The sequence below is a fragment of the Miniopterus natalensis genome, chromosome 2 (assembly GCF_054644295.1).
Source record: "Miniopterus natalensis isolate mMinNat1 chromosome 2, mMinNat1.hap1, whole genome shotgun sequence".
Lineage (NCBI taxonomy): Eukaryota > Metazoa > Chordata > Mammalia > Chiroptera > Miniopteridae > Miniopterus > Miniopterus natalensis.
In genome coordinates this window covers 182,937,567-182,964,457 of record NC_142082.1, presented here as the reverse complement: position 1 = coordinate 182,964,457, position 26,891 = coordinate 182,937,567, and the positions used below count along the sequence as shown (strand labels likewise).

The 26,891-nt window shown below is 55.3% G+C and overlaps 1 protein-coding gene across 5 annotated transcripts; it reads right to left on the bottom strand.

Annotated features, from left to right (window-relative positions):
• Positions 1-658: 658 nt before the first annotated feature.
• On the bottom strand, positions 659-24,847 carry SEPTIN3 (septin 3). Of its 5 annotated transcripts, XM_087814949.1 has the most exons (12): positions 24,685-24,847; positions 21,646-22,985; positions 14,766-14,957; positions 11,786-11,914; positions 11,288-11,369; positions 10,052-10,189; positions 8,738-8,855; positions 7,846-7,941; positions 5,887-5,986; positions 4,479-4,530; positions 4,103-4,196; positions 659-1,992 (listed from the first exon to the last, which is right to left on the bottom strand). In XM_087814949.1, exons 2-12 carry the CDS (start codon positions 22,964-22,966, stop codon positions 1,927-1,929), a joined length of 2,388 nt encoding a protein of 795 aa, XP_087671075.1. In that variant the 5' UTR covers positions 22,967-22,985; positions 24,685-24,847; the 3' UTR covers positions 659-1,926. The 5 variants fall into 5 exon arrangements, with proteins under 5 accessions (XP_087671075.1, XP_016065750.2, XP_087671077.1 ...); XM_016210264.2 differs by lacking the exons at positions 21,646-22,985; positions 24,685-24,847 and adding an exon at positions 19,169-19,245 and having other exon boundaries at positions 661-1,992; XM_087814951.1 differs by lacking the exons at positions 21,646-22,985; positions 24,685-24,847 and adding an exon at positions 19,169-19,245 and having other exon boundaries at positions 661-1,992; positions 5,887-5,983.
• Between the last annotated feature and the right edge of the window lie 2,044 nt (positions 24,848-26,891).

Sequence of the window (26,891 nt, the reverse complement as noted above, 5' to 3'; positions counted from 1 at the left end):
CCAAGAGCCTCCCTCCCGACCTGTCTCTCTCGGGTCTTGACCTCTCACCATTCATCTGTACCTTGCACTCGACCTTACAAAATATCTGAGGCCCCAGACACAGTCGCATGTATGGACTCATCACATTCAAATTTAGGGAAATAATATACAGGTGAGAGTTGTGTTGCTTGCTGACTACAGAAGAGAGGAAAAACCTCCAAGAGAGGCTGGATGGGTTTAAGGTCAAAAAGGGGACAAGTTAGGGATTTAAATTTAAATTCTTAACTCCTAAAGTATTCATTGTAAAGTAGGCAGCCCTGTAGGCAGGACGGCTTCAGTCCTTCGATAGACTTGGCCTTTATGCCATCAGAAAAAAGAGGGGGAAAGCTAGGAAAATTAGCTAAATGAAAATAAACATTATTTTCATTGAAGGACACAGGCTATGCAAAGCATCCCTCAGGATCAAGTGTGATAGCTTCATTACTCATTTTGGAAACAAAATCCCAGAGAAGAATGACTGGGGTCCAGCCTCATGCCAACTAAAGATGAACTGACCTCACAAAATGTTTCCTATCTTTAATTTCTGTGGCTACTTCTTACTAAGACAGTCCCCGTCTCACTCTCTACGTGTGGGTGAGCTGATGTAATATCTATTTGGCCAAGGAGTGAGAGCACAAATAAGACACATGCCAGGCAGTTATTGTTCAAACAGCAATGTTTAGTTGTACAACACATAAAGTCTAGCGACATTTACACAACCGGTTGGAGTGTCGTTGGCTTGTTTTCAACTGGGAGATTTAACCGTAATGTCACCAAAGGGTTGGCTGGGACTGGTAACATTTAACAAATGGGTCGTTCTTGCATCCCCTAGGCTTGGGCCTCTTGCTCCATCAGGACTTGGTTGTAGATGAATGGCCCACAAGTCACCAGCCTTTGAGCAAGTTCTGTCCAGGTACAGATGGGGAGGGGTGGGCAATGGGGAGATTCCATAAAGACAGTGTGTGGGGCAGTGGCAGCCGACATTCGCAAACACTCATGCATCTGAAAAAGGGCCTTTGCCCTCCATTGGGTATTTTCCACTAGCCTACAGTGACCGACTGTGGCCAGACTAATTCATTACATTAACGGGGGGGGGGGGGGGGGGTAGTCAAGGTAGGTGGGAAGAGATCCCTCTTATTGCTAAGTAGACAGATGGGTGTTTTTTTTTTCTTCCTAGAGTTCACATCTGGCGGAGTTCTGGAGGTGTTTTTTTTTTTTTGTCTGCGTTTAGTGTGTTTTTTTAAAGATTGAGGATAAGGTAGTCAATTCCAGAAATGTCTCTTCAGGAAAACCACTTTCTAAGTGGCAGCGTTATGGGGTGGGGAGGGTGTGTAACCACACTCTGGTCCAGCCACAAGTGGTGATTTTTAAAGGAGCCCTAGCCCTTGCTCCCCCACATCTGTAGTGACCCCTCCTTATAAATAAGCTTTAAGCAATGAAGGAGACACCCTTGTCCCACATCGGGGCTCACACAGCTGACATCAATGAATCTGACAAGCAGAAAAGTGGCTTTCTTGACCCTTTAGGGAAGCCAAGAGTAGCTCATGCAGATGGACAGGGAGCAATGGCATTTCCGTCGGAGATGGTTACAAGTAGCTGGGATGGGTTTGCAAGGGCAGAAGAAGCTCTTGACGAGTTCTTTCACCCTGCAGATGGGCTGGGACCGGCTGACACAGACGATGGAGGAGGGCAGTGCTGGCGATAACTCCATTCCACTGGGAGGAGAGGGACGGTTGGATAAAAGGAGAAGGCGACTGTCCTAAAGCAGCTGGCCCCTCCCACCTGCTGAGGGCCAGAGAGTGTGGGGCTGTGGAGGTGGGCTGGACAAACACAGCCCTTAAAAGGTCATGGCCCTGCAGCAATAACAGCTGAGAGGAATGGAGGGAGAAGCAGCGCTTGAAATGGCCTTCATTCAGCCGTGGGGCAGGGGGTGGCTGGAACGGGTGGAAGGACAGAGCCCAGGAGGCCTTCTCCCTGCAGGGGGTTGAGAACGGTTGAGGGTGTGGCCACCAGGCATATAAAACAGCTTCTCCAGGGAGCTGCGATATGGTTTAGGGGCACCAAGCATCACTCTCCTATTCAGCCTTTCCAATGCCCCCCCACCCTAGATCTTCCCTGCTAGGCCCGGGGGTCCAGTCCCACATCTCCATACAGGACTGCTCACTGTATAAGCCAGGGATCCCTCTTTTTTGAAATGTAGCAACCTGGGCTCTAACGCCACTGCTGTTCTATCCTGACAGGTGCCTGCCTGGGAATAACTTTGTAGGTAATGGAGGATGTGGGTTGGATTTGTAAAGAGCCTCCAGCAAAGACCAAGACCATAGGTTTTGGGTCACTGGCGATCTATCACCCACCTTTCTCACCTGGTGCACTGAATCTTGGTCTTAAGTCCTTGTGTTTTCCTAGCACCTGAGTGAAAAGGGACTATAAATGCTGGGGAGCTATAAAACACCCAGGGTTGGGCCAGGACATGGAACAGGAGGTTGCATGAGGTCCCTGTAAACTGTGTCCCTTGGTGTTTTCCATTGTCTAAGGCTAAATCGTTTCCCCAGCCCCAAGTTTTAGCCACCTCACTGACGAAGGAGAAAGAGTAACTCGTTTGTGAAACAAAGGGATAATAAATACACGGCTGAAGGGAAAGGCTAAAGGTGTGACTGTGGGTGCAGCTGGGACTGTCTCCAGGGGTAAGGAGTGGGGACAGGGGAGAAGCAGCAGAGAAAGACAGGCAGACCAAGACGCAATTAGCTTCAGCACAAACATGAGAGAGAACAGAAGAGGAGGGAGGAGGGGTGGAGTACAGGTGAGAGGAAGGACGCAACAGAGAAGCCAGCTTTAAGGAGGAAGAATCCTAATGGAGAGAGAGGAGGTGTCGTTTAAAATTTGTCTCTGAGGCCAAACCACCAACAAAGACAAATATTGTGTATTTTTCTTGATACTTTTTTAGACTCAGTTCTTCTAGAACTTAATGCCTAAAACAGGGTGTCTCGCTTAACCAGCCCGTGTGCTTTCCAGCCAGACACTGGAAAACGTGTAACTCTCGTGCTCCCTCCTTTACCGGGCCCAGCACCAGTCTCGGTGTTTGAGGGCACAGTCACTGTCCCATTGCCCTCTGTGGATCTCATTTCTCGTAGCCCCAGTTTGTACTGTCGCATGCTTTTAGCTGTGGTTTTATTTTTAAGGTGGCCTAAAGTCATTTTTGGAAGTAGACTGAGCATAAACTCTAAGTATAGAAATGTAGCTAGAGTGGACTAGTCTACAAGGAAATGAAAGAAGTGAAGGAGGGGCAGGATGAAGAAATGAGGGAAAGGGAGTAAAAGAGAAAGTGGGGACAGGCGAGTGTGACGTGTGGAATACAGCAGTCTGCGACGGGGACAGGCAGGAGCGTTTGGACAGTGAATGCAGCACAGACCAAAGGGTGGAGCTCTTGTCTCCACTTCTAGGCACTAATTCTTCCTGCAGGCGCCCAGCTTGGCCTACTTCTCTGCCCTCCGGTGACCTTCCTTTTCCCAGGAAGTCCTGACCTTACCCCAGGTCACCCCGGCTTCCAGGGAGGAATAAGTCCAAACTCGCCCCCTCCCAGGCCTAGCTCTGCAGCAGAGCCTGTCCTCAGAGAGTCTCTGCAGTCCCAGTGTGGGGACAGATTCAGAGGTAAGAAAGAGTTACCTGTGGCTCACCTGCACCCTCATTTTTCATGGAAACCTCCCCAGACCTCTTGAGTGAGGCACACGGCTTTGTTGTGGGACACAAGGAAAGGAGACAGATAATGGACAGCCATGGAGAAACCAAACTTACAAGGGACTTTCCAGGGAGGGCAGTGAAAATACCTCACCCCTGAACACACACACGCGTGCACACACACACTCTCTCTCTCTCTCACACACACATACACATAGGCACACACATACGCACACACGCTGTAGACAAGATGCTCCATGAATACCAGACAGGCCTGTGGGACAGAGGAAAAAGGAAGAAGGTGGTTGGTGGTGGTATCTGGGATGTGTGTGAGGTGGGTGTGTGTGATGATATAGAGAAAGGGTCATCATGGGTTACTGTCGTGGCTTCCCTCTGTGTCCACGCTCACCGGAGGGAGGCCTCCGTTGTCATTGAGCCGCTTGGCCCTGTAGGTCTCATAGTGGATGTTGTGTGTCACTTCCTTGAGGTCCTGGAGGTGGGTCCTGAGGGACACAGGTGAAGAGAGAGAGGGATGGGATTAGGAGTGGGGGGAGGAAGAGATGACCCACATCCAAGGTTAACACTTCACTTCCATGGCCTGGACCCAATGGGACCGACTCCAGAGCCACTGCTGCTTCTTCAGCCCTTGCGCTTCAGGATGGAAGCTGGAACTGGGGCAGAAAGCTCGTCAGAGAGACCTGGAGACTGAGGCAGTGGATCTGAACAGATGGCCTCCTGACCCCAAATCATTAAACCTGCCATCCGAGGGCAGGGGTTCATCTTACCTGATGACAAAGTCTCGAAGCAGGGCAAACTCACAGTGGTTGAGGTTTTCCACTGTGAATAAAACAAAATGAAACAAAACAAAAGAGGTGGTCATTTCACTAATGCAGCAACACGCAGCAGGTGCACTTCTGTTCAGCTCATGCAGGCAGTTGAGAGAGCGCCACAAGAAAGGTGACTGTGACCTGTCCAGGGGTTTGTGTATCTGGGCACTTCAGTGCACTGGATTTTCTTCATCGGACAAACATTTATTAAGCAGATACACTGGCACAATACTGTTCTAGACTCTGTGGAGTAACAGCTGACAGGGACTATTACATGCCCCATTTTATAGAACAGAAAATGAGTGCACAGGGAGTCTAAGAAAGTTGCCCAAAGCCTAAAACACAATTCCTATCCTTAAACAGCTTATAATCAGATTGGAAAACAGTAACACATAGCAAATAACAACAGAGACATCTTAAAAAAGGTCATGCACTACATGATAAACCTAATTCAACATACATTGAGTGCCTACTATCTGTAAATCACTTGCCAAGGACTGTGGGAGCAGAAGTGGAATAAGACATGAACCCTGTCATCTCACAGTCTAACGGGCAAAGCAGGCGCCCTCACAAATGCTTCCAGTTCAAGGCAGGTGATGAAAAAATGCTATAACAATTCCATACAATATACAGACGGTGTATCATAGAGTTGGATCCCCAAAACCTATATAATCTTACCAACCAATGTCACCCAAATAAATTCAATTGAAAAAAAGAATTAAAAAAATTTTTTTCAACAAAAAGTCATAGGGAAATGAAATACAACATGATACAATGGGATAAACTTGGTTCTGGAATAAAAATATCCAGGTCTGAAATCCAAGTTTCACCACTAACAAGTCATGTGACGGGCAGGACACTGAACCTGTCTAAGGTTCGAGAGCTTCGGCAGCTGACCTCTGAAAGGTCACACCTCCCCTGCCCCCCTCGGAGGGTTATCACATTGAATGAGATCACTGAAGCAATTCTTCGAACACTTTCAGAATCCTTACGACCTTCTCAAGGTCACATCCATTCATAATAAACAGAAAATGGCAACATCTGAACAGCCCCTCAGCAGTTTGTCAGATCACATCCCTTTCGTGTGAAAGCCTTTCCCTGGCATCTCCAGTCCTTATTCATCTCTCCACATTCTCAGGACCTTTGACTCGTGAGTCGCGCCTCCCAGACAGGTGCTAAATGGGTCTCTCATTGCTTCCAGCCTCGTGAGCCTCGTTTCTCAATTAGACAGGAAGCTCCGGAGGCAGGGTCTGCCTGGCGCTCCTTTTATATCTTACATCCTAGGGCAGTGGCTTGACCCAGAGGTGCTTAATAAATCAGCAGAGTTCGCCAGCAGCCAGTTCTTCAAATAGATGCATTGAATTACCTTCAATGATCCCCCAGGGAGTTTTTCTGCCGAGGACCCGCTTGCCATTCACTTGGTATTCCTTGTCGCTTCCCACCACGGCGAAGGGCATGCTCTCCTGCTGACAAACCAGACACGCGTGCAGGTCATCCTCTACAACCTGGGCCTTCGAGAGCAGGATGGTATCCAGTCCTCGGCCCCCAACCTTGAACTGCACATTTCTGAGGTTGACTCAGGGATCCCACTGATGGCAAGGGCAAGGCTCTTGTTTTTTAAAAAGAGTACTGCCCTGGCTGGTGTTGCTCAGTGGTTAAACTGAAGGGTCACAGGTTTGATTACTGGTCAAGGGCACGTATATACTTGGATTGCTGGTTCCATCTCTGGCCTGGTCAGGTCACGTGCTGGAGGCAACCAATCGATGTCTCTCTCTCACATCAATGTCTGTCTCTCTCTTCCCACCCTTCCACTCTCTCTAAAAATCAGTGGAAAAAATATCCTCCAGTGAGGATGAACAAAAAACAAAAAAAGAGAGAAGAGAGAGCACTGGACTGAGAGTCCCAAGTCTTGGATCCAACCCTGCCTGCACCCCGGCCTCACTGGTCAGCCTCTGTAAGTCACTTTCCTTCAACAGGAGAACGCTTCGGACTTTTCAGAGCACTTTCCACATTTGGTTTGATCTGGAACAACTCTGAGCTAGCCTAGCAAGGATGGACAGACAGCTCTTAAATGATACCCACCCAACTGACAGTTGAAGTAACAGGCTTCACACCACCTCCCATGAAACCTATGGGCAGAGGCCTGTGTCCGCTGACCTGTCAGGGCCGGAAGGCCATTTTCTGGCACATGTAGGCCCCTCTGCTTCACCATGTGGGTCGTATGTTCACCAAGAGCCAGCTATTTGTTCCCAAATGTATTTGCCTGATGTGTGCTTGTTGTTGTAATTGGGTAAATTCACTATTATATAAGCTGAGGACATATGAGAGCAGAGAGCTGTTTCTCTGCAAATGAAGTTGAATGTTTCAGAAAAACTTGATAGAGGTGAGTTGTTTTTGCATGAAGAGTGAACTCAGTCTCCAAGGAGAGGCCTTGTTTCTACGTGAAAAGAATGTTTAATGGATGTTCTGTGTATGTTTTAAGTTATTTTAACTTAATAATTTAGTAAAATAATTATTTAAAAACATTTTTAAATTAACCAACAACCTGTCTCCACTGCAACAGATAAAGGGATTCTTTACTTGCCAGAGGAGGCCCAAGACCTAAGCAAGTGAGTGGTTTGCCCCGGGTCACAGTGGGTTAGTAGAAAAGGCCAGACGAGAACTCGGGACTCTGCGGTGGAATCTCAGGGTTGCAGAGGTTTGGAATTGAGAGGGCTCTTAGAAATCACACAGGCTGATGGTTTATAAGCCAGGTTCCACGAAGCCCTAAGCTTCCCAGGAGATACCCTGGGGCCTGCTGAGAAGGCAGGGCTCTGTGCCCATGTCGCTTAGCCAAAGCAGCTCAGTTTTTATGTTTTATATATTGGAGTTATATATTGGACATTTAATTTCTTTAAAAGGTTCTTCTAGAGAACAAACAAACAACCTATAAGCCACTCACCTAGTCTGACCTCTGCATTTTATACAGGGGGAAACTGAGGCAGAGTTCTGGCCAGAGCATAGGCACCTTGGACCCCAGCCTGTTGTTTTTCCCGCCTGTGCCCTTCCAACACCCCATACCCTAGCTTTGCTGAGCCCTGTGGGAGGAAGAAGAGGCTTTTGTGTGTCCTGGGGATGGACAGGAGTGTGGGCTAAGGGTGCAGGGTTCACAGTCCTGGCCGGGGCCCCCAGTCCTGATCCTCTCCCATGTCACTGCTGGCCGGGGTCAGGCAGGGTGGGGGAGGGAGTGCAGAAGAGAAAGCAGGTGGGGAGCCAGGAGCAGCACGTGGACACCTACCGCAGGCGCCAAGGGGGCTTCTGTGTGAACGGAGCCCCAGGCACTCACCCGGATTTTGTCATTCTCCGTCTTGTCCTCCAAATCCTCATCAAATTCCTTCTGGGGGTAGAATTCAATGCCGTGCACTTCAAGCTCCTTGCGGACCTGGGGGTGAGAGAGAATCAAGGTGGCCGGGGTCAGGATACTGGGAGGGGTGTGTGTGTGTGTGCACGCATGCATGTGTGTTTGCATGTGCATGTGCGTGTGTGCATGTATGCGCATGTGTGTGCGCGCGCACGTGCACTGAAGTCAGAGGGCTGAAGCAGCCTTGAGAATCCACAGGCGGCTCTGAGCTCTGAGGCCCTGGGCAGCAGGATGATCCTGAGTAAGTGTGACCCCAGTCGTACAATTACCCGAGCCCGGAGCCGGGCCTGAAATGAGGAACAGCCCGGGGGTGCAGCTCGCTCATCTCGGGGCCTGTGGGGTTCGGATTTTGACAGGCAGCACCGCCGGGTACAGACGGCACATGGGCTGCGCTCATGCCGCTACATGTCATATTCCCGTTGGCAGGGAAAGGGGGGTGAGCCCCCCGGCCCAAGCCTCTCTGCTTGCCCTCTTTCAAAGCTCGGCTTAAGTCTCACCTCCGGGACGCTGTCCAGAACCTCTTCGGTGGTCTACTGGGAGGCAGCAACTGCCTTTATACTTCTCTCGCGTGCCCCCTCCCCCTCCCCTCCCCTCACGCTGAGGAGGGGTGCCCGGTTCGTGGCGATTATGTACTCCGTGGTCTTTAGGGGCGAGTTTGGCGGGTGGGAGGAAGGAAGCCTGAGGGGCACGACCTTCTCGCCAGTGGCCCCAGACACTGCCAGTGCAGCCGGGTGGGAAGGGGGTACAATAATGAGGGATGGGGGGGCCTGGACCAGAGGGGGGGCAGGCGGGACCGGGACAGGAGGGGCTGTCTCACCCTTTGCTTGAACTCGGCCTTCTCCTCCAGGGTCATGGTGTCGGCCTTAGCAATCACTGGGATGATGTTCACGACTTTGCTGAGGTGCTTCATGAACTCCAGGTCCAGAGGTCGCAAGCTGGGCCCAGAGCAGGAGTGTCAGACCCGCCTTGCCCTCCCCCGCTCAGCCGCGGCCACCACTCAGGGGCCACCCTTGGGACGGGAAGCCTGGGAACCTGGCTGAGGCCAAGAGGCTGCTCTCCCCGGACACATCCGCCATCTCACCGTGTGCAGAGCGGGCCCTGACTCAGCCCACACGGTGCACCACCTCCCCTTCTCTCCACGTCCTGCCCCTCTCTAAGCCCCACCCACCCCCTCACGGCGTCTTTTCTGACCTGGAACAGCTATGGACTGTCACCCACCCATATGTCCTTGCGTCATGGTTACTCGTGCGTATCTTGCTCTGACAGGCCTCCTCTCAGCCCACCTAGCCCCGCAGCGGTCCAGCTGGGAAGTCTGCCCTTCCCCGTCTAAGGGCCCAGCTGCCCCCAGGCTCTGGGACCCCAATCTGGCTCCAGTTTGTAGTCCAGGGGACTTACTAAGTCAGGCTGTCTGCTGCCTTACAGACCTCGAGTCCAGGTTCTAGGGAGAGAGAAAGCTAACTATTGAGTTTCTGGGCCCCATCATTGTACCTGCTGAGTACCCTGTTCCTCCAAAATTTGGGGTCTGCCTCTCAAGAACTGAACTCTGGCCCGGCAGGCAGGCTTAGTAATAAGGGATGAGACCACCCCAACAGGAAGGCTGTCTGCTTCCCACGTGGATCCCTCCACCCTCCGCCTGCACTCCCTTCGGGCAGCCCACCTGCCGCTCGCAGCCAGAGCTCCCAGCGTGCCCTGCTTGTCGCCCGCCTTCACTTCTCCCGCCTCATGCTGGACTGGCCACCCTCCAAACGCCTACAGCTGGGGGCCACACGCCGCCCAGAACACCAGCCCCTTCCAGAAGCCTTGCCCCCACCCCAGCCTGGTGCAAAGCAGGTGTCTACTGAACAAGCAAGGAGCCCTCTGCCCACCCCCCCACTTCTCTCCACAGGCACAACTGGGCCATGGCGCCAGAACACCAGCGGGCAGCATGGGGGCTGAGCCCGCTCAGCTCAGCTCTACTCCCCCGGCAAGGAAGCCAGCCGTTCTTGGGGAAAGCGTGGGGGCTCCCAGGGCCCCGACTGTACTGGGGCCCCCCGGCCCTCCCAGCTGAGTCCAGGTATTGGTTATCGACCACAGAATGGGCGCAGGTGGTGCAAGCCAGAGCCAGGCCCCGCAGCGGGGGGTTGGTACGTACGAGTGGCCCGTGGGGGAGATGAAGTAGAGGCAGCAATGGACGCGCGTGTCGGGGATGCGCTTCTTCCTGGCGATGTTCACCTCCTCCTTCAGGAACTTCTCGTACTGCTCATTGATGTACTTCTCAATGGGCTCCCAGCTGGGGGGGGAGCCGGGGATGCCCCGGGGACAGGACCTGGGAGCTCAGCTTAGGCACGGCCCCTCGCACCCAGCCCGTTTCCTCCCTCCCCTGGGGGGTCCAGGGAGCCTGCAGACCATTCTCCCCCGGCACCCCGAGGGCTTTCCTTGTTGGCAAGGCCACAGCTCCTGTGGGGACCTAGCCCTCCCACCGGGCTGCGGAGCCTGCAGAGCCCCGACGCGCCCCAGAAAGCAACGCACACCTCCCGGCTCCCCACTCAGCTGGGAGGCCCTGGAGGAGGCTCCGCCCCTTTCTCAGGCTCAGTTTTCTCATGACTAAAATGGGAGTAATAGTAGGTGACCGGCAGGATGCACGTGGGATCAGAAAGAAGAGATGCTCGATGCTCAGTACTGAACACAGCAATGGCACGCAGAAAGTACTCAGTCATGGCAACGACTGGTCATCACGACTATTGTCACTGTCATCGTTACTCTTCTCCATCAAGGAGCATGAGTATAACCAGAGAAGAGGGCATCCGGTCACTTTTCCAAGATTGTTCCAAGCTGTCTTGTTTGGTGGCCCTGCCTGTCGTGGCAGACCCCAGCTCCCTCACGGAAGCACCGTGGTCTCCATCCCCATCGGAAAGCAAACTTCTGCCTGGAGCCTTCCATCTATGCTCGGGGCAGCGCATTCGCCCCCTTCTTGGAGGCTCACTGATGGCAGCTTTGCTCTGCGGAATCCCAGAGGCTCTCTCCTCAAGGCAACTCCCTTCCGTCCCATCTCTCCCTCGTCCGCCCTTGGTCCAGGCCAAGCTGTCTGCTGGCATCCTCAGGCCAGCCTGGATTTGCACCCCAAGTCCCCTTGTTCTGTCTGCCCTGCTCCGCTGCCACCTCCAGCAATCTCTCACCCAAAATTCCCTCTGCACTGTCCCCCACCCCACGCCCAGCCCCCACCTGGCCCTCTTCCCTCGCGTCCTTACAACCCCCTCTCCCTCCGTCAGGAGGATCCCGAACCCTCAGCATGGAGGGCGTGGAAGGTTCTCAATGTGAATGAATCTGCGCCGCACTCAGTACCCTCCGCGAAGTCTTTAGGGCAGAAACCTCACAGGCAGACACATACCAGTTTTCATTGTTGATCTGGTCTCCAAAGCCAGGGGTGTCGATGACCGTCAGCTTCATTTTGACACCGCCTTCCTCTATCACTGGGGGGTGAACACAAAAGGCACCAAGAAGGTAACTTTTCCAGCTGATGTCAGGTGCCCTGTGGCCTACCAGCCAGGGAGACCCAGGCTCCTTCCTTCCTCAGGACGAGTTATTGCAGGGGACTGCTGTCCCCTGCAGCTAGAATGACCTCCCTACTTCTTTCTGCCTGTGTGCATCCCGCCAGGCTTTATGGTCCAGCTCAAGCCCCATTCCTTTCCTTTCTAATTCCCCCTACCCCCCACCAGCTCCTTCTGGACTTGCAGTCTAAGGAGTTGGCTCCGTAGAGTTTAGGGCTTAACTTTATTCTGTATTGAGGTTGCCCTTCATTTGCCTCATTCCCCAATAAGCCCTGTTCTTCCCCCTTCTGGCAGAGGCCCCTCTGGCCAACGCCCGCGGGCCCCCGCCCGGTCCTCACCGTGCCCAATCGCCTTGATCTCCACTGTCTTGGGGATCTTCTCCTCCCGGTTCCAGCTGGAGGCCTTGCGGCTCACTTGGGACTTGAAGAGCGTGTTGACCAGCGTCGACTTGCCCAGTCCACTCTGACCTGAGCAAGACAGGAGGATGAGAGGGCAGAGAGACCTGCGCCCGCGTCCTGAGCCCAGTGCTCTCTCCCAGGAGCTTGGGGAATCCTGGAGCTGGCCACGCTCTTGCCCCGCGGCTCACTGGCAGGGGCTGAGCAGGGAACGCAGGCAGGTGGGGACGGTTTCCTGGGTGCTGGGGAAGGACTGGGGCCAACCTGTTAGGTCCCACATTCTCTCCTTCCTGGAGCCCAAGGACTACCGGGAAATGAGACAACCTCTGCATTTGCCTAGTGTAGTGGGGTTTTTTTTGCTTTTGCTTAAGTGTTTAGCCTTCAATAATACTAAAGTCATCACAGAATTACTTTGCACTGCCGTGCCTCGGTGTGTAGGCACTTCCACCTGTTAGCAAAATGTGCGTCCTATCAGCCCTGCGAAGCCCACAGCTGGGCTATCTTTAATCCCTATCGAAGGGATTAAAGATAAAATATATGCAAGGTGCCCTGGCGCATGCGGCTCAGGTGGCTGAATGCTGTTCCATGCACCGAGAGGTTGTCAATTCGATTCCCGGTTAGGGCACATGCCTGGGCTGCAGCTCAATCCCAAGTAACCAACCGGAGTGCAAGAGGCAGCCAATCGACGTTTCTCTCTCTCCCTCTCCCTTCCCCTCTCTCTAAAATCAATTAAAACATATTTAAAAATATATATGTGCAAGGTAACATAACTCATAAATGCAAGACCAGGACTTGAACCCACGGAACCTCTTGGCCCATGTCCACTCTATCTCAGTGTAGCAGTTAGCAGCTTGGGGCGATGAATGCCCGAGAAGACCCTGTGAGAGGAGGGATAAGCTGAGGAGTCCGCTTCCTTCACGATGGCGTCCTTTAAGCCGGTTTTACACACACAGGCCTACAGACTTCACTCCGAGGAGTAAATGAAAAGGCGCTGAACAACTAAAAGGCGTTTGAAACCACTGGCCCGAGCAGTGCTCTCAAACTTTAACGTGCACCAGAGTCACGGCAAACCTTGCCGCTGATGAGCTGAGCAGCATCAGTATCGCCTGGGCACCAGTAGGAAACGGGGATCTCAGGCCCTACCCCAGCCCGAGCATCCTCAGAACCTGCATTTTGGCTGGACTTCCAGGTGAATCATATGGACAGTATTCAGAAGTGTTGGTCTGGAGCGTTCCTGTGGTAGGTGGGGAAAGGGTCCAGGGGTAGAAGCCTATGTACTAGACCCAACTATGCTGTTTCCCTGACCGCCTAGCAATGGCCGTGTTTGTCCCTCTAATTCCTTTACTGATAAGGTGGTGGGAGGGAAGGGACTGAATGAGGCCAGGGGTGGCAAATGAGGTGCATTTCTCATTCCAACTGGTCAACTGGTCGTAGCCACCTAGACCGATACATTAAAGAGGCTACATCTGGGCTCAGACTGCACACGTGTCAGGACTCAGCAGCAGCGCTCCTGGGGACAGAAGTGGCCCACATGTCTTGGTCTGGATGTTTTCTAAGGTCATTTGTTCATTAAGTATCCTTGAGTGCCAAGTGCTGTGCTAGAATTAGAGGTAGAGTGGTAAGTGAGACATCATCCTTACCCTCAAGGACCCTTAGTGTGAGAGAGACCAAAACATAAGCAGACAATTGTATGTTGCCATGACCACTATGAAAGAGGTGTCATAACAGTATACTGAAGGGAATCTAATCCAGTCTCTCTGAAATCAAGGAGGACTTCCAGGAAGAAGCAAAAACTAAGCTGAAAGCTCAAGAGTGACTTTGAATGACCCATGAAAAGCTGGAAGAGGTTTCTAGACAGAAGGAACAGCATATGCAAAGGCTCAGAGGTAGGAAAGTGTATGGCAAGAGTATCCAGGGGAGCTGTCCCTTGTGAGTAGAATTCTCCATGGGAGGTGGTAAGAGATGTGTGGAGAGGTGGTACCAGGCCAGACTAGCAGTTTAAACCTTTACACTTATTGATGGGTAGCTTGATGAATTTTGCAGATTGGAAAAATTATTTGGACAATGGATTAAAGAGGAAAGTAGACAGAGGAGGGTGAATACCACTCAAAGCGTGGCTTGTGGCCAGGGCCCACGTACCATTTGTTACTGGTTCTTAAGAAGTTTGCACCAGAAAGTAAGTCAGCTATGTCACTACGGACACTGTTTAGTACAGCTGATGTTTTTCATAGCAAGACTTTACAGATGGTTTGCACTCTGGCCCAGCTCCTTTTCTCTGCGAAGCACTGAGTCAGGTGACCGTGGCAGTCCAGCTGAGAGGCCTGGCTTGACCTCGGGGAGTAGCAGCAGAGATGGGGAGAAGTAGACAGACTTGAGAGGTATTTACAAGTAAAACTGACAGGACTTGGCTGATTGGATCAGGACATAAAGGAAGAAGGGGGAGGGTGCCTAGGTCCCTGTTTCAGCAACTGACTGAATATGTCACTGAGATCATTCTATGACCTGGCAACACTACTTAGTGACCGATCAGTGTCCTAAAAATTCTCCCTAAGCTTCAAAGCACTAGAAAAAGGCAGAAATAAGACCAGCCTCCATCCAATCCTCCTCCTAGCTCTCGAAGGTGGGGAAGGACACTGATGCCACATGTCACACACCTGAGAGCAGGCTGAGCCTGGCTAAAAGCTGCCTGTGTACACCCAGCTGGTGATGGGGCCCAGCTGACCATGCACCACAGCTCCCCCCTGGATCAGTGAGCCTTAAGGGGAGAAGGGGGACAGGCCTTTGTGATCAGCACAGTGAAACCTTTCCTCCTAGAAAGAGCTCATCCTGGAGAAGCCAGGGCTGAGGTCATCCCTGGGAGAGAAACGGGATCCTCAGTGCTGCCTGACACCAGGGCCTCTAGTGACCCCATGGGCTTCCATACCAACGACCATGATGTTAAAGTCGAAGCCGGTCTTCATGGTCTTCTTACGCATCTGCTCGATGATGGTGTCGATGCCAATGTAGCCCAGCAGGTTGGAGTTGATGCTGACGGGCTTCATGGGCACTGCCGGCTTAGGCCGGGGCTCGGGCACCAGCTCTGACATGGCTGCGTCCGTCCTGGTCTCTGGGAGCCCTACAAAGCCAAGTTGGGAGGGATGAGCTGCAGAGGTCACATGGAAGCCACAGTGCTACTCACTTGACACAGAATCATACAGAGTGGGGACTGGAAGAGACCTTAGATGTCATCCAGAACGGGTCCCTCATTTCACAGGTGAAGAGACTGAGGCCTGGAGGAAAAGACTTGCCTAAGAACACGGAGCAAGTCAGATGCAACATTTCTCCAGTCAGATGAATCAGTTCTCCAGTTGCTGCGGCCACTTCAAATGCACTCACGCTCCAAAGCACCACATCTGTGTGTCTAACCCAGGGGTTTTGCCTTCTTGGCACTACTGACATTCTGGGCAGAATAGTATTGTGGAGGGCTGTCCTGGGCATTATAGGATATTCAGTGGCAACTCTGGCCTCTACTAGATGCCAGGAATAGTTCCCCAGTAGTGACAACCGAAAAGATCTTTAGACAGGGCCAAATGTCTCCCCTGGGGACAACATGGCCCTACTGGAGAAGCCCTGGTCTAAGAGATGTCGAGGGTTATTCCAACCTGAGTCCTGCCTCCCCAAATAAAGAGCAAAGACCATGTGGGATACTGGACCTGACATCTATTGACAATCTGTCACTGAGCTGGGTTGCTTTGTCTTTTAGAAGCACACAGGGCTGCCCTCTCTGCAGAGTGAGCGTCACTCCTGTCTCCCAGCCTCAGTGTCCCCTCTCTGCCATGAGCATCGCTGCAAATAACGGTGTCTGCGCCCTGAGGAGCCCCAGGCACCCTCCTAGCTATAATTTTGAATCTATGGGAGAAATAAGTCTCCCCGTTTGACCACTGGGGAGAGGATGAGACCCAGATGGGGCAGTCACTTGCCTGAGATGAGGCAGTGTGTTCCTAGGGTGGTGGGTGGCAGAGGAAAGGGGAGGCTGAAGAACTGCCCTGTTCCAGTGGGGAAAGGCACACATCCCTGGGTCTGGCAGGTCATGGGGATCTCCACACACAAGAGAAACCTGTGTGTTTCCCCATCAGGCCACTGCCCACGAGGCTAGGTTTCAGGATAGCAGCCGCATTTTCCCATCCATAAAATGGGTGTGTGTGGTGAAGTGGGAAGAGCCTGACTCCACTACTTGTTAGCTCTGTGGATTTGGGCGACACTCCCCCCAGGAGCTCACTTCTTCATCTGTAAGCTGTTTGGGATCATGATTAAGGCTACAGTGAGCATCACATGAGCTAGGTCACCTAGAAGAACCCACACAGCACCTCATAGTTCCAGCCCCTCCTGCCCCTGCCCCTTTCAAGTTCACTGACTTGTCAGAGGGGGAGATGAAGTGGTGCATGTGGAAAACCTTGTCCAAGGGAGGTGCCCAGATGCTAATTACACGGTACAGTGACTGGACTCCACACTCTCTCGAGCACCCCTTCCACTCTGCCATTCTAGAATCCTATGGTTCATGGTTTCTGCCCTGCAAGTCTTGAGCTTACAGGGCTGATGGGAGAGGGGATGGGAGCTCCGCCTTCCCCCACCCCCAAACCCAGCCTGGAGTCTGTTCTCATATCCCACCACCTGGTCCTACCACGGGTCCTGGCAAAACTCTCCCAATGGGAAATGTTCTTTCCTTGTCACTCTCAGACACAGCCAAATCTGACAAAGCTTCGGGACTTCCCCAGGGCCTGGCTGGGCTCCCTTCTGCTTCCCAGGCGGCTGGCAGAGAGAGACTGGCTCAGCCCCGCAGCAGCTGACTCTCACAGCGCAGTCCTGCCCCCCACCCTCCACACGTGGCTCTCTGGCCCTCTCGGCACACCTGCACTGAGGCCAGTGCCCCATTTTCCCTGCCCAGCTGCTCACATGCTGGTCCTTTCTGTTTCCCTTGTGCCTCTACAATTGAGCCCATTTTTTCTCCACAGCCTGTGTTGTGAGATAGATCTATCTGTGTGTGTGTGGGGGGGGGGGGTAACCCCCTTTTACACACCTGGAAAGTGAGTCTTACACTTATTTATGTGAGTTGTTCTAAGTATTCTTATAAAGTGGACATCCTCACCATGGCCTGCTCAGCCCTGGCCTGTCAACTGCACTTCCCCAAAGAGCATTCCCAAAAGACAGACCTTGGCCGCGAGAAGAGGCCTGCCTACTGGATTCCCAGGCAACTCCTAGGGGCTATGGCAGGCCTGCTGCAGGTCCTGCAGGTGAGCAGACGTCACCTTCCTTCTCCCTACAAGCACCTATTAACACCCACTGTGCTCGCTGTAAAGAGCACCTGCTGGCAAGTTGCCCCAAACACATGCCAATTACACATCAGTTACACACTAACAACCACAGCCACAAGTACTGCCAACATGGGGCGGTCACTGTGCCACAGCCTTTGCTGGAAGACCCTTGCCTGCTCCAGGCCCTGGCTAACTCCCGCTCTTCTTTCACCATCGGCTCCAGGGCTACCCCTCAGGACAGCCTCTGCTTTCCTGTCTGGTGTAGATGCCCTTCTGTGTCGCCTCGGCCCCTGAGCACCTTGGTACTCATCTCATTCACGCAGTCACGCATTCCATCCATGCCTGCCAGGGCATTTCACATGCTGTCAGATGGGGGCCTCCTCCAGCCAAACCCTAGAATAAATGCCAAGGACACTTTTGGACCCCAGACAAGGCCATTGCCCCCGCGGGCCCACTCTCTGGTGAGGGTACCTGACAAGTACAGAAAGACCTCCCGGGTGCAGGACAAATACTGCTCCAGATTCTGTAGTTCCACCCTGTGCCCCTACATTCCCCCCACCCCATCCCTGTCCCACCTGCCAATCCCAGATGGGGAGTTGGCCCAGGCTTGATTCCTAGCAGGTGGCCCCTGTGAGCCTCACTGTTCTCAGGAAAATGGGAGTAGTCCCCACCTTGCTGGGTTGCTGCGAAGGTTATACAAAAGCATGGATATAAATTACCTGGCACTGAACATATGCTAGTTCCCACCCTTCTTCAGGGCAAGGGCCATATCTCATTGATCTCTGTGCTCCAGTGTACCCAGCATAACACAGGTACTCAGCAATGAATGAATGAATGAGGAATGAATGAGGAATGAATGAATGCCTCACTGCCAGGCAGATGTCACTTTTCTCCTTCAGAGGCTCCTCTAGCAGAGCAGCTGACACCCAGCCAGCAATGGGCTCGTGCGTGTAGGCCACAGTCAAGGGGGTAGTCTCTGTTAGGAATGACCTGCTTCCTCCCCCACAACGGGGACTGAAAGGGGCTGGCTCCCCAAGGGTGAGAAGAGCTCAGGAAGGGGGGTCACAGCGGGACACAGCTCAAGTGTGCCATCCTGCCTAAATGGTCCTGGGAACCCCTCCTAGGCTCCCAGCTCTCCCAGGCCCTGGAGAGGAGGGGCATCTGTCTGCAGCACCCCCGCCAGGAGCCACCTGCCCATCAGTGCTCAAGGGAGAGGCATTGTCCACCTGACTCAGTTGGCTGAGTCCCCCACAGAAACGGTGCCTCCGTCACCATGCCAGGCAAGGACTCTGGCTCTTTCTCTTAGAGGCAAATGAATGGCTTTGTCTTTGTCTGGCCCAGGGACCCCACCCCTCAGCTGGGAAGGTGGCACTAGGGGGAGGAGACCTTTCCGGAATAGCACCTGCCTCCTAGGCTTAGTGGGGTGGGGGGTAGGGAGGCTCTTCCTTCCTTCCGGAGCTGAAGATCTTCCCCCAAACCCCACCCCCAGCCGCAGAGGCGATTCCAGTTCACCTCGGCTCCAGCCCCCTCTCTCAGAAAAAAAAAAAAAAATCACAAAAGATACCTTAGTCTTTTCCTATTCGCAGGAGCCAAGGGCCCCGGGACACCCCCTTCCCCCATCCCAGCTCTCCGGCGGCCCAGGGGTTCCCCAGGAGACCACCAGCTGGTGCCCGTCGGGGGGGAAGGGGTCCGTCTAGGAGGCAGCGCGGAGGCCCCGCGGCGGTGCGGGCCGATACCTGCGCGCGGTGTGCCAGCGCGCGCGTCGCGCGCTCCAGGGTGGGGCGGCCTGGGCGCACCTGGGTCCCTGCCCGTGTGTCGGCGGGTCTCGGCATCTCCCGGTGTTCCCGCGGGGTGAATTTCTCCGGGCATGTGTGCCTTGGGGTGTGTGCCACCGCGTGTGCGCGCGTCCGCGCGTATGTCACCGCGCGTGGGCTCCTCGGCGCTGCACCCCTCCCCCAGGTGGCACCTCCAGCCGGGCTTTTGGGGGCCGCAGCCTCTTCCCGGGGGGAGCCGGTGGCCCGGCCAGCGGCCCTACCTTTGGACATGAATCCTCCTTTGTCTCCGTTCCTCCCGGGAGATGCTCAGGGCGCGGGGCTGCCAGGCTGAGCGGGGCGCGGGCTCCTCCCGGGCCGAGCGGCCCCCGCAGCCGGGCCTCGCCCCTCCGCGCGCTCCGTTAACCCGCCCGGCCCGCGGCCCGGCCGCGCCGCCCCTGCGCCCCGCGCCGCCGCCGCGCCCGCCCGGGATCCCGCCTCCGCCCGCGCCGGCCGCGCCGCCCCTGCCCGCGCGCACCGAGGCCGCCGCCGCCGCTGCCACCCGCACCACGTGACCCGCGCGCCCGCCGGCCCGCCGAGAGCCCCTCCCCATCCCGCGGCGCCCGCGCCCGCACCCGCTCCCCGTGCGTCCGCGCTCGGGAGCGGGCTCCAGGCTGCGGGGCCCGGGAGGCGCCCCGGGGCGCTGTGCCCGCGGGCTCGCGGTGCCCGGCCGGGGAGGGTGCCCGCGCTCCGGCCCTGCCCTTTCCCCTGGGTTCGGCGCTGGCCGCTCGCTCTCTAGGCTGCGGCGGGGCGGGGCACGCGGGGACCGGTGGCCGCAGCCGGCCGCGGGGCGCCCGCGAGTCACGCGGCGGTCGGGTCACTGCGCCGGCTCGCGCGGCGCGGCCCAGGCGCGGGCGCCCCGGAGCCCTGGGTCAGGGGCCAGGTTCCGGGCCTGGCTCCAGGATGATGGGCCCCATGACCTTGGCTGCTCGGCAACTTTCCTGAGCCGTGATCTACCCGCCAGAAAAACCTGCCGTGCGTTGGGTCAGCACGAATGGACAGCACGTTGCCCGGCCCTGGGGGACAGGACTGAGGATGACCATCCCTGTCCTCGAATGGCCGTGGGTCTTCTGGAGGAGACAGAAAGCTGGGGTGCCCTAATGCAGGGGCTGGGGTCTGCACAGGGTGCTGTGGGTGCATGGAGATGGGCGCCCTGAGGAGAGAGGGACTGCAGAGGATTTCTTGGAGGCAGCCAGGGCCTAGATGGAAAGGGGGAAGGAGGTGGGAGGGAAGAGCTGAAGGACACTGGGGAGAGTGAGGAGCCTGGAGGTGAGACTGCGCGGTGTTGGCCGGGGACTCAGTGCTTCCCAGTGCAGCCCAAGCCGGGAAACTTCTAGGCAGGGACTTGGAGCTAAGAGGCTGGAGAAGTTCGGAGGCTTGGAGGCCAGGTTAAGGAGCTGGACTTGAAGGGAAGACAATGGTGAGTCATCGGCTGTTAAGCTGCAAGTCCTGCCATCAAACGTGCGAGTCCCTGTGGCAGCTGTGTGGAGGGAGAGCCCTGGGGGAGGGGGACTGTGGCACCAGGGGGCAGAGGGACGCGGGGAGGGGACAGACAATTAGGGAGGTAAATCAGTAGAGTTGGAAGCAGACTGCATGGGATGGAGGGGAGACAATGGAGGGGGACACCCGGGCTTCTGCAGCTGAGAGAGCGAGGCCAGGGAGGGCAGGGTTAGCTCAGGAGGAAAAGGGCTGCCTCTGGACATGGCCGAGGGATATCCGAATAGAGGAGTCCAGCAGGCGGCTGGCTCTCCACGCCTGCATTTCAGGAGGGAGGGCTGGGCTGAAGATGGAGGGAGTGCAGGGTCTCGGAGGGAGGCGTGGAGACTGGCGCTGGGTGAGCGCCCCCAGACCGAATGTGCAGTGAGGGTGTTGGACTCACTCGGTGCCTTCCAAGCATCTCCCAGATCCAGACTCTCTGACCCTTGGCAGTGTTGGGAATGAGATCACCCAAAGTAGAATTCCAAGATCTGGGTTCCCTGCCACCAGCCAGCTACATGACTTCCAGCATGTCACAGCCTCACTGAGACCAAATGACCCCCTAGCGCTCGTGCTGACCTATTTATAGTTCTGTATAGGACTTCCGTGTGTACAGGTTTCCAACTCACTGTTCAGGACTAAAGGGATGGGGTGGGGGACCAAGAAAGAGAATTCCAGGTGACGCACATTTTAAGCAACGGATACCTTCCTGAAAGGCTGACCATGAATGACTGAGAAGGCCTCGGGTGAGGTCCCTGTTCACACCTAGAGGAGCGCGGCCTGTTAGACAATAGCCACTTATTGAAGTGCTGCTCTGATTGCATGTAGGCGGTTTGCTTCAAAGCTGGACTCGCCTGTAAATTACCTGGTTGTTCCAGCGCTTCAGGGAACACAGAAACAACCACGGAAGATGCTCGGGGAAGGGTGCTAACGGATCCTCCACAAGTTACCCCCATAAACCTTCCTTCTGGTGACTTCCCTCAGCCTGATTCTGACTGGCAGGTTGGGACCCAGCTCCTGGTGCAGCCCCTGTGTGCCCCTGGACCCTGCCCCCCCACCTTTACCCCTCACCCCCGCCCAGAGCATTTGACTCTGACCTTAGAGTCCTCCCTCCCTTTCCGACCCATGCCAGTGTACTCCATCTCCAGGCCCTCCCACGGCCCTCTCCTCCGCCTCTCCAACCTCAGTAGCCCAGTGCATCCCCAGCCAAGTTCTTCGCATTTACCTTTGGTCTTTCTGGCCAGGTCTGTGGCAGCATCTGCTGTAGACAAGTCTAGGGCTGGGTCTGTCCTTCTGCTTGACATCAGTGGGTAGGTGGCAATGTCTGATGTGGTCAGGTTAATGACACTGTCCAGTGCGATCTCTCCAATGGCTGGGTTTAGGGTGACCGGCACAACCGAACCCATGGCTATGCCCAGCCTGCTTGTGTGCAAAGCAGGAGAACCCATAGTTATGTCCAGCCTGGCCAAATCCGCTCTATCCAACTCAAGGACTCTGTCTAGCTTGGCTGTGCCCAACTTGGCTGGGTCTGGGGCTGCCAAATCCGTGGCTGTGGCCCCTGTACTTGTGTATGGCTTGGCTGTGCCTGCTGTAGCTATAGCTTTGCTCAGCTTGTCTGGGTCTGGGGTTATCAGGTCCGTGACCCGGCCCTGCTTGGCTGTGCCTTCTGTAGCCAATTCTGTGGCTCTGCCCAGTTTGGTATCCAGAGCAGGGAACTCTGTGCCTAGGTCCAACCTGGATGTGTTTGGCGTGGCTAAGTTGACAGCCAAGCTAGGTCTGTTGATGGCCATTGTGGCTAAATGTCTGACTGTGCCTGGCCTCCTTGTGTCCACAGTTGCCAAATCCATGGCCGTCGCTGGCCTCATGGTAGGGATGGCCCTTTGGAGATGCAGCCGGGGTCTCAGGAGACCCCTCGACCTGGACTTGCTTCTTCCTGGGGAAGCTCTGGTGGGCACTTGGGCAGGCACTGGGACAGGGTGCCTCGGATCCCCTGAGCCCAGCCCTGCAGGGCCTGGTGGATTCTGGGCTAGCCGAGACTGGAAAGGTAGGGCCAGGTAGGAACTTACCAGGGGCTTCTCCACTACGGGCATCCTGCTGGGTCTGGCCAGACCTGGGTTCCCTGGGCCCTCAGAGTGAACCCTGCCCCCTGGCACTAAGGTCACAGATGGTGAGTCCGGAGTGAGCAGCCTCCCTCTTCCATGGGTGGCAGCCTCCCTGCCCAGGGTGGGCACCTCTTCCCACGCCTGGCTGTTCTGACGGAGCGTTAAGGAGATGGAACTGAGCTTCCTGGGCACAAGGCTGTTGCCAGTCTCCTGTGGGGGCACACTCCGGGCCCTGGCTCCTAGGCCCGGCTGGCCAGGAGCCTGTGGGATGTGGCTTTGCGGGAAGGCATCCAGATGGATGGTCTTCCTGAGGACAGGGATGAGAGGGGACACCGCTCCAGGGAGCCTTGAGGGGTGCGCAGGGCGCCCCAGCAGGTGGCTTTGGGAGAAAGAGGTTCCAGGCCCTGGGGCTCCGCGAGGCTGCATCTCAAAGCCGTGGTCCATCCAGGTCTTTCGTCTTCCCCTGAGGCAGTCAACAGAGAGAGGGCCAAGCATGGTGAGGTGCTGGGCTTGGAGGTGCCCGCCCTCCCCTCCTGGCCAGCAGCTCACACTGCCGGTCTGAAGGGGCCTCACTGGAGGACTGTCAGGTCCTCAGTGGAGTACATATGTCCCTTCCTCGAGTCCTCCTACAGCTCCACCTGTGACATACCTACACACACCTCACACCCGGGCTCGCTCACACACACCCCTGCCCAGGTACCACATAGGTGGCTGTGGAGAGAATGTTCCAACAACCGTGGCCTCCAGGAAACAGGCTGCCCCTGTTATGAGGGAGCCTGGGGGGCCCGAGTGTGTCCCCTCTCTCTATGGACAACTCCGTGGAGGTCACATTCTTGTGTTCAGGGACTCTGGTGAAGGGCAGTGGTGATTAGAAGCCTGTCTTCCTCTGCCTCTTCTAGAAGGGGCCAGAGGGCTCTGGGTTCCCACCCACAGCAGCCAAAATAGGAGTCAGGCGTCCAGGTAGGAGGCTGAGGGGTGAGCAGTTTGGCTTGGGAACAGGATCTGCATCTGGGGCTCCTGCCCCAAACAGGGCTGGCTTGCTGCTGGAACCGGAACCAGAGCCTCAGCTGGGAGGCCCCTGAAGAAAGTGGGACCTAAGTGGAGAAGTCACAGTGCTCACAGGAGACACCTGTCCAGTGAACGAGCCCCTGTCCTTGTCCCAAGGGAACCAGCCAGGCAGAGAAGCAGGCAGGGCTATGCTCGAGGTGCGAGTTGGTGTCAAAGCAGGGAGGCTGGGCCTGGGCTGGAGTAATTCACACAGAAGGCCCAGAGGTGAGAAAGTGTGGCATGTTTCTGAAGATCCACTGTGGGGATTTCTAGAATGTCTGGGACAGGGGAGGGGAAAGGAGGGGGGGACAAGGCTGCAGGTACATTGGAGCCCAGGCCAGGCCACAGTGATGCTAGGCCTTGGAAGATGGCCCAGTCGGATCTGTAGGTGGGAACGGTCACCCCGAGGCATGTAACAGAGACATGAGAGGGGAACAGAAGTGGAGGCAAGGAGATCAGCAAAAACACTGTTGAAACACTCTGTGGTCTTGGGTGGGGTGGAGAAGGCGTCATAACACGGGTAGAAGCTGCAGGACTGCCTGCAGGTGGGAAGTAAGGGACAGAAGAAGTGGTCTGTGTGGATGAGCCCTTCCCCGGGGGTGCTGTGCGGCCCCCAGATGGCCCACTGGTGCGCACTCAGGGCTCCATACAACTCACCCTTGGGAACAAAGCTATTTCTGTTGCTTTAAACACAGCAGGCAGGAACATGATGCTGGGGGCGGGGGTGGGGGGCCAGGGCTGGCAGGAGGGGCTCATGGGAGAGGGGGGCGCTCCTTTAACCAGGTCTGGAGCAGAGGGTCTTCACCATCCCTTACAGTGGTGCCCCAGCCCCTCATCCCTCAGCCACATATTTGTACTCAAAACTGCGCCGACCTCCCTCACTCCCTGCGTGACATGTCCCTGTCGCTCTGCCCTCCTGCCCTTATTTGCAGCCGCCCATACCTGGGCACAGGCATTTACCCTGCCCGTAACCACAAAGATCTACCTGCACAACCCCACAGAGCAGGCCAGAGGACAGGCTTTCCAGATACACACACACACACACACACACACACACACCCTGCCATCGATCCCTTGGTCCTCTCCCTCCCCCATACTCCAAAACACCCACCAACCTTGATCGGAGAACAAGAAAATCCGGCAGTCTTTGGTCTGGGAAGCTGAGGCTGGGGCAGGCCCCTCACCTCCTCTGTGCCCTGAGTCTGGCCATGGCAACCAGCTCAGGGGCCTTGTCCCTGCGGTCCCCTCATGGGCTTCCGCTCAGCCTCCAGGCCACAGTCCCCAGGCTGAGGGCCCAGCCCTCTCCTGACCTGTCCCACCAGCTACATCCCCAACTGGGCTGGGCTCTGGGCAGGGAGGGCCTGGCTTCTCTGGAGTGGGCGGCAGTGAATGGCTGCTCTGAGCCTCTGGAATCCCGAAAGGCCACGGGAGGCTCATAACAGCCAGGCTGGGCTGCCCTGGAGTCAAGGCCACCTGGGGCCCCGTGCCTGCTGCCTGCCCTCCGCAGATCTGCTCTCCCACAGACTCTGCCCCTGGAGAGGTGTCTCCAGCAAGAAAAAGGGTACTTCAAATACGGCCATATTCGCCCAACCAGTTTGGCTCAGTAATTAGAGCGTCAGTCTGCAGACTGAAGGGTCCCAGATTTGATTCCGGCCAAGGGCACAGACCTCGGTTGCAGATTCAGCCCAGTCAGGGCACGTGGAGGCAACCAACTGATGTGTCTCTCTCACCCTGATGTTTCTCTCTCTCTCTCCCCCTTCTGCTCTCTCTGAAAAGCAATGGAAAAAAATATCCTTGAGTGAGAATTTAAAAAAAAGGCCATACTCAGGTTTAAAAGCGAATGCCTCTCATATTATGAAGTGATCACAGTGCCAACCTCACTTCTGCTTGCCCCCTGCATTGCCCCCACATCCTCTTGTCCTGTGACCCTTGGGGCATCTTGACCACCCAGCTGAGGTCTTTCTCCGAGCAAGCTGGAGGGTAAAGGAGGGACTGTCTGCTGCAACAGCTATTCCCTGAGCCCCTGTTCGCTCCAGCTGGCCCCTGCACTAAGGCCCTGAGGACTCAAGAACCCAGCCCTGGGCCTGGGGAGACCCATAAGCCACCCAGCCCGGCTCTGGCATTGTGGGCTGGGCTGGGCACCCTCTTCTGCCTCTATCAGGCAATACTAATAATAAAGATGGTGATAATAATAGCTGCCATTTACTGAACACGTACGAAGTGCCAGGGCTGCGGAGCAACTCTAGTTCTGCTCAGGAAGATGGGTGTGTAAACAGCTCCTTCGGGCAACTCTAACACAGCAGGGACAGTAGGTGACATCCTCCCGGCACTCACCCTGAGCCAGGAACTAGGCTAAGCATTCTCCTGGCATCTCCTTTAGCCTTCGGCCCGTCACCTGCTTTTTGCTGGTGAGAATGTCGCAGCCCACACCATGCTGTGTGGTCAGTCTGTTTTCCTGCACATGGCTCTCCTTAGTGAGTGAGCTTCTGGAGCCGTGCTGGCCAGAAGAAGTCTCTGCAATCATGGAAATATTCTGTATCTGTGCTGTCCTGTGCGATAGCCACTAGCCATGGCTGCTGCTGAGCACTTAAAATGTGGCTACAGTGACCAAGAACTGGATTATTATTTTATTTTAATCAGTGGCCATCACATTGGACAGCAAAGTTCTGAAGGGCCTGGACTTCATTCTTTCCAGGTCCCAGGGACTGGCAAGAATCAGCCTCAGTAAATTTCTGTAGAATCAACAAATCAATAAATGAATTAATGGTGAATATGTGGACCTAGGACCTTCCCCTCTGATCCATTCTTTCCCTTTGGAGCTATAGGTTTTCAAACTTGGCTGTGCTCTTGTTACCAGGACAACCCGCTGGATGGCCAGAGGGTGGGGGAGGGGAGCTTTTGGACATTCTAACCCCTTTCCCTTCTCGCTTTGAGCCTGAGGGCCAGAGGACTTGAGGAGGAACAGAGGGGCTGGAGGACCCGTGGCACCTTCCACTTGGCCAATAGGGTAGGGGGAACATTTACTGGCCACAGCCCACTAGACTGCATTACCCCTGAGGTGCAGAAACCCTGAGCTGAAGTCAGGGGCCCTGGGTCCTCTCCCCACTTTGGCCAACAACTCATTCTGCAACTTCTATCAGATCACTTTGCCCTTCTGGGCCTCAGTTGCCTTTTCAAATAGGGACCAGATGTCCTGATGTAGTTCTTCCATCTTGAAGATCTAGAATTTTTTCATCTCACTCCCTGCCAGGCCGTTAAGGCCTTGAGAGCAAGGAGTGAGTAGCATTGGTCCCTATATTCTCCCTGCCCACCTGCCTGGCTC

What these genes read in the sequence shown, in the direction of transcription:
- SEPTIN3 (XM_087814949.1), bottom strand. Translation starts at nt 22,966, where the DNA reads ATGGACCACGGCTTTGAGATGCAGCCTCGCGGAGCCCCAGGGCCTGGA. An exon ending in GATCAAGGCGATTGGGCACG is followed by an intron (nt 11,370 to 11,785) that starts GTGAGGACCGGG and finishes TTCACCCCCCAG; the next exon opens with TGATAGAGGAAGGCGGTGTC. An exon ending in ATCTCCCCCACGGGCCACTC is followed by an intron (nt 8,856 to 10,051) that starts GTACGTACCAAC and finishes CTCTGGGCCCAG; the next exon opens with CTTGCGACCTCTGGACCTGG.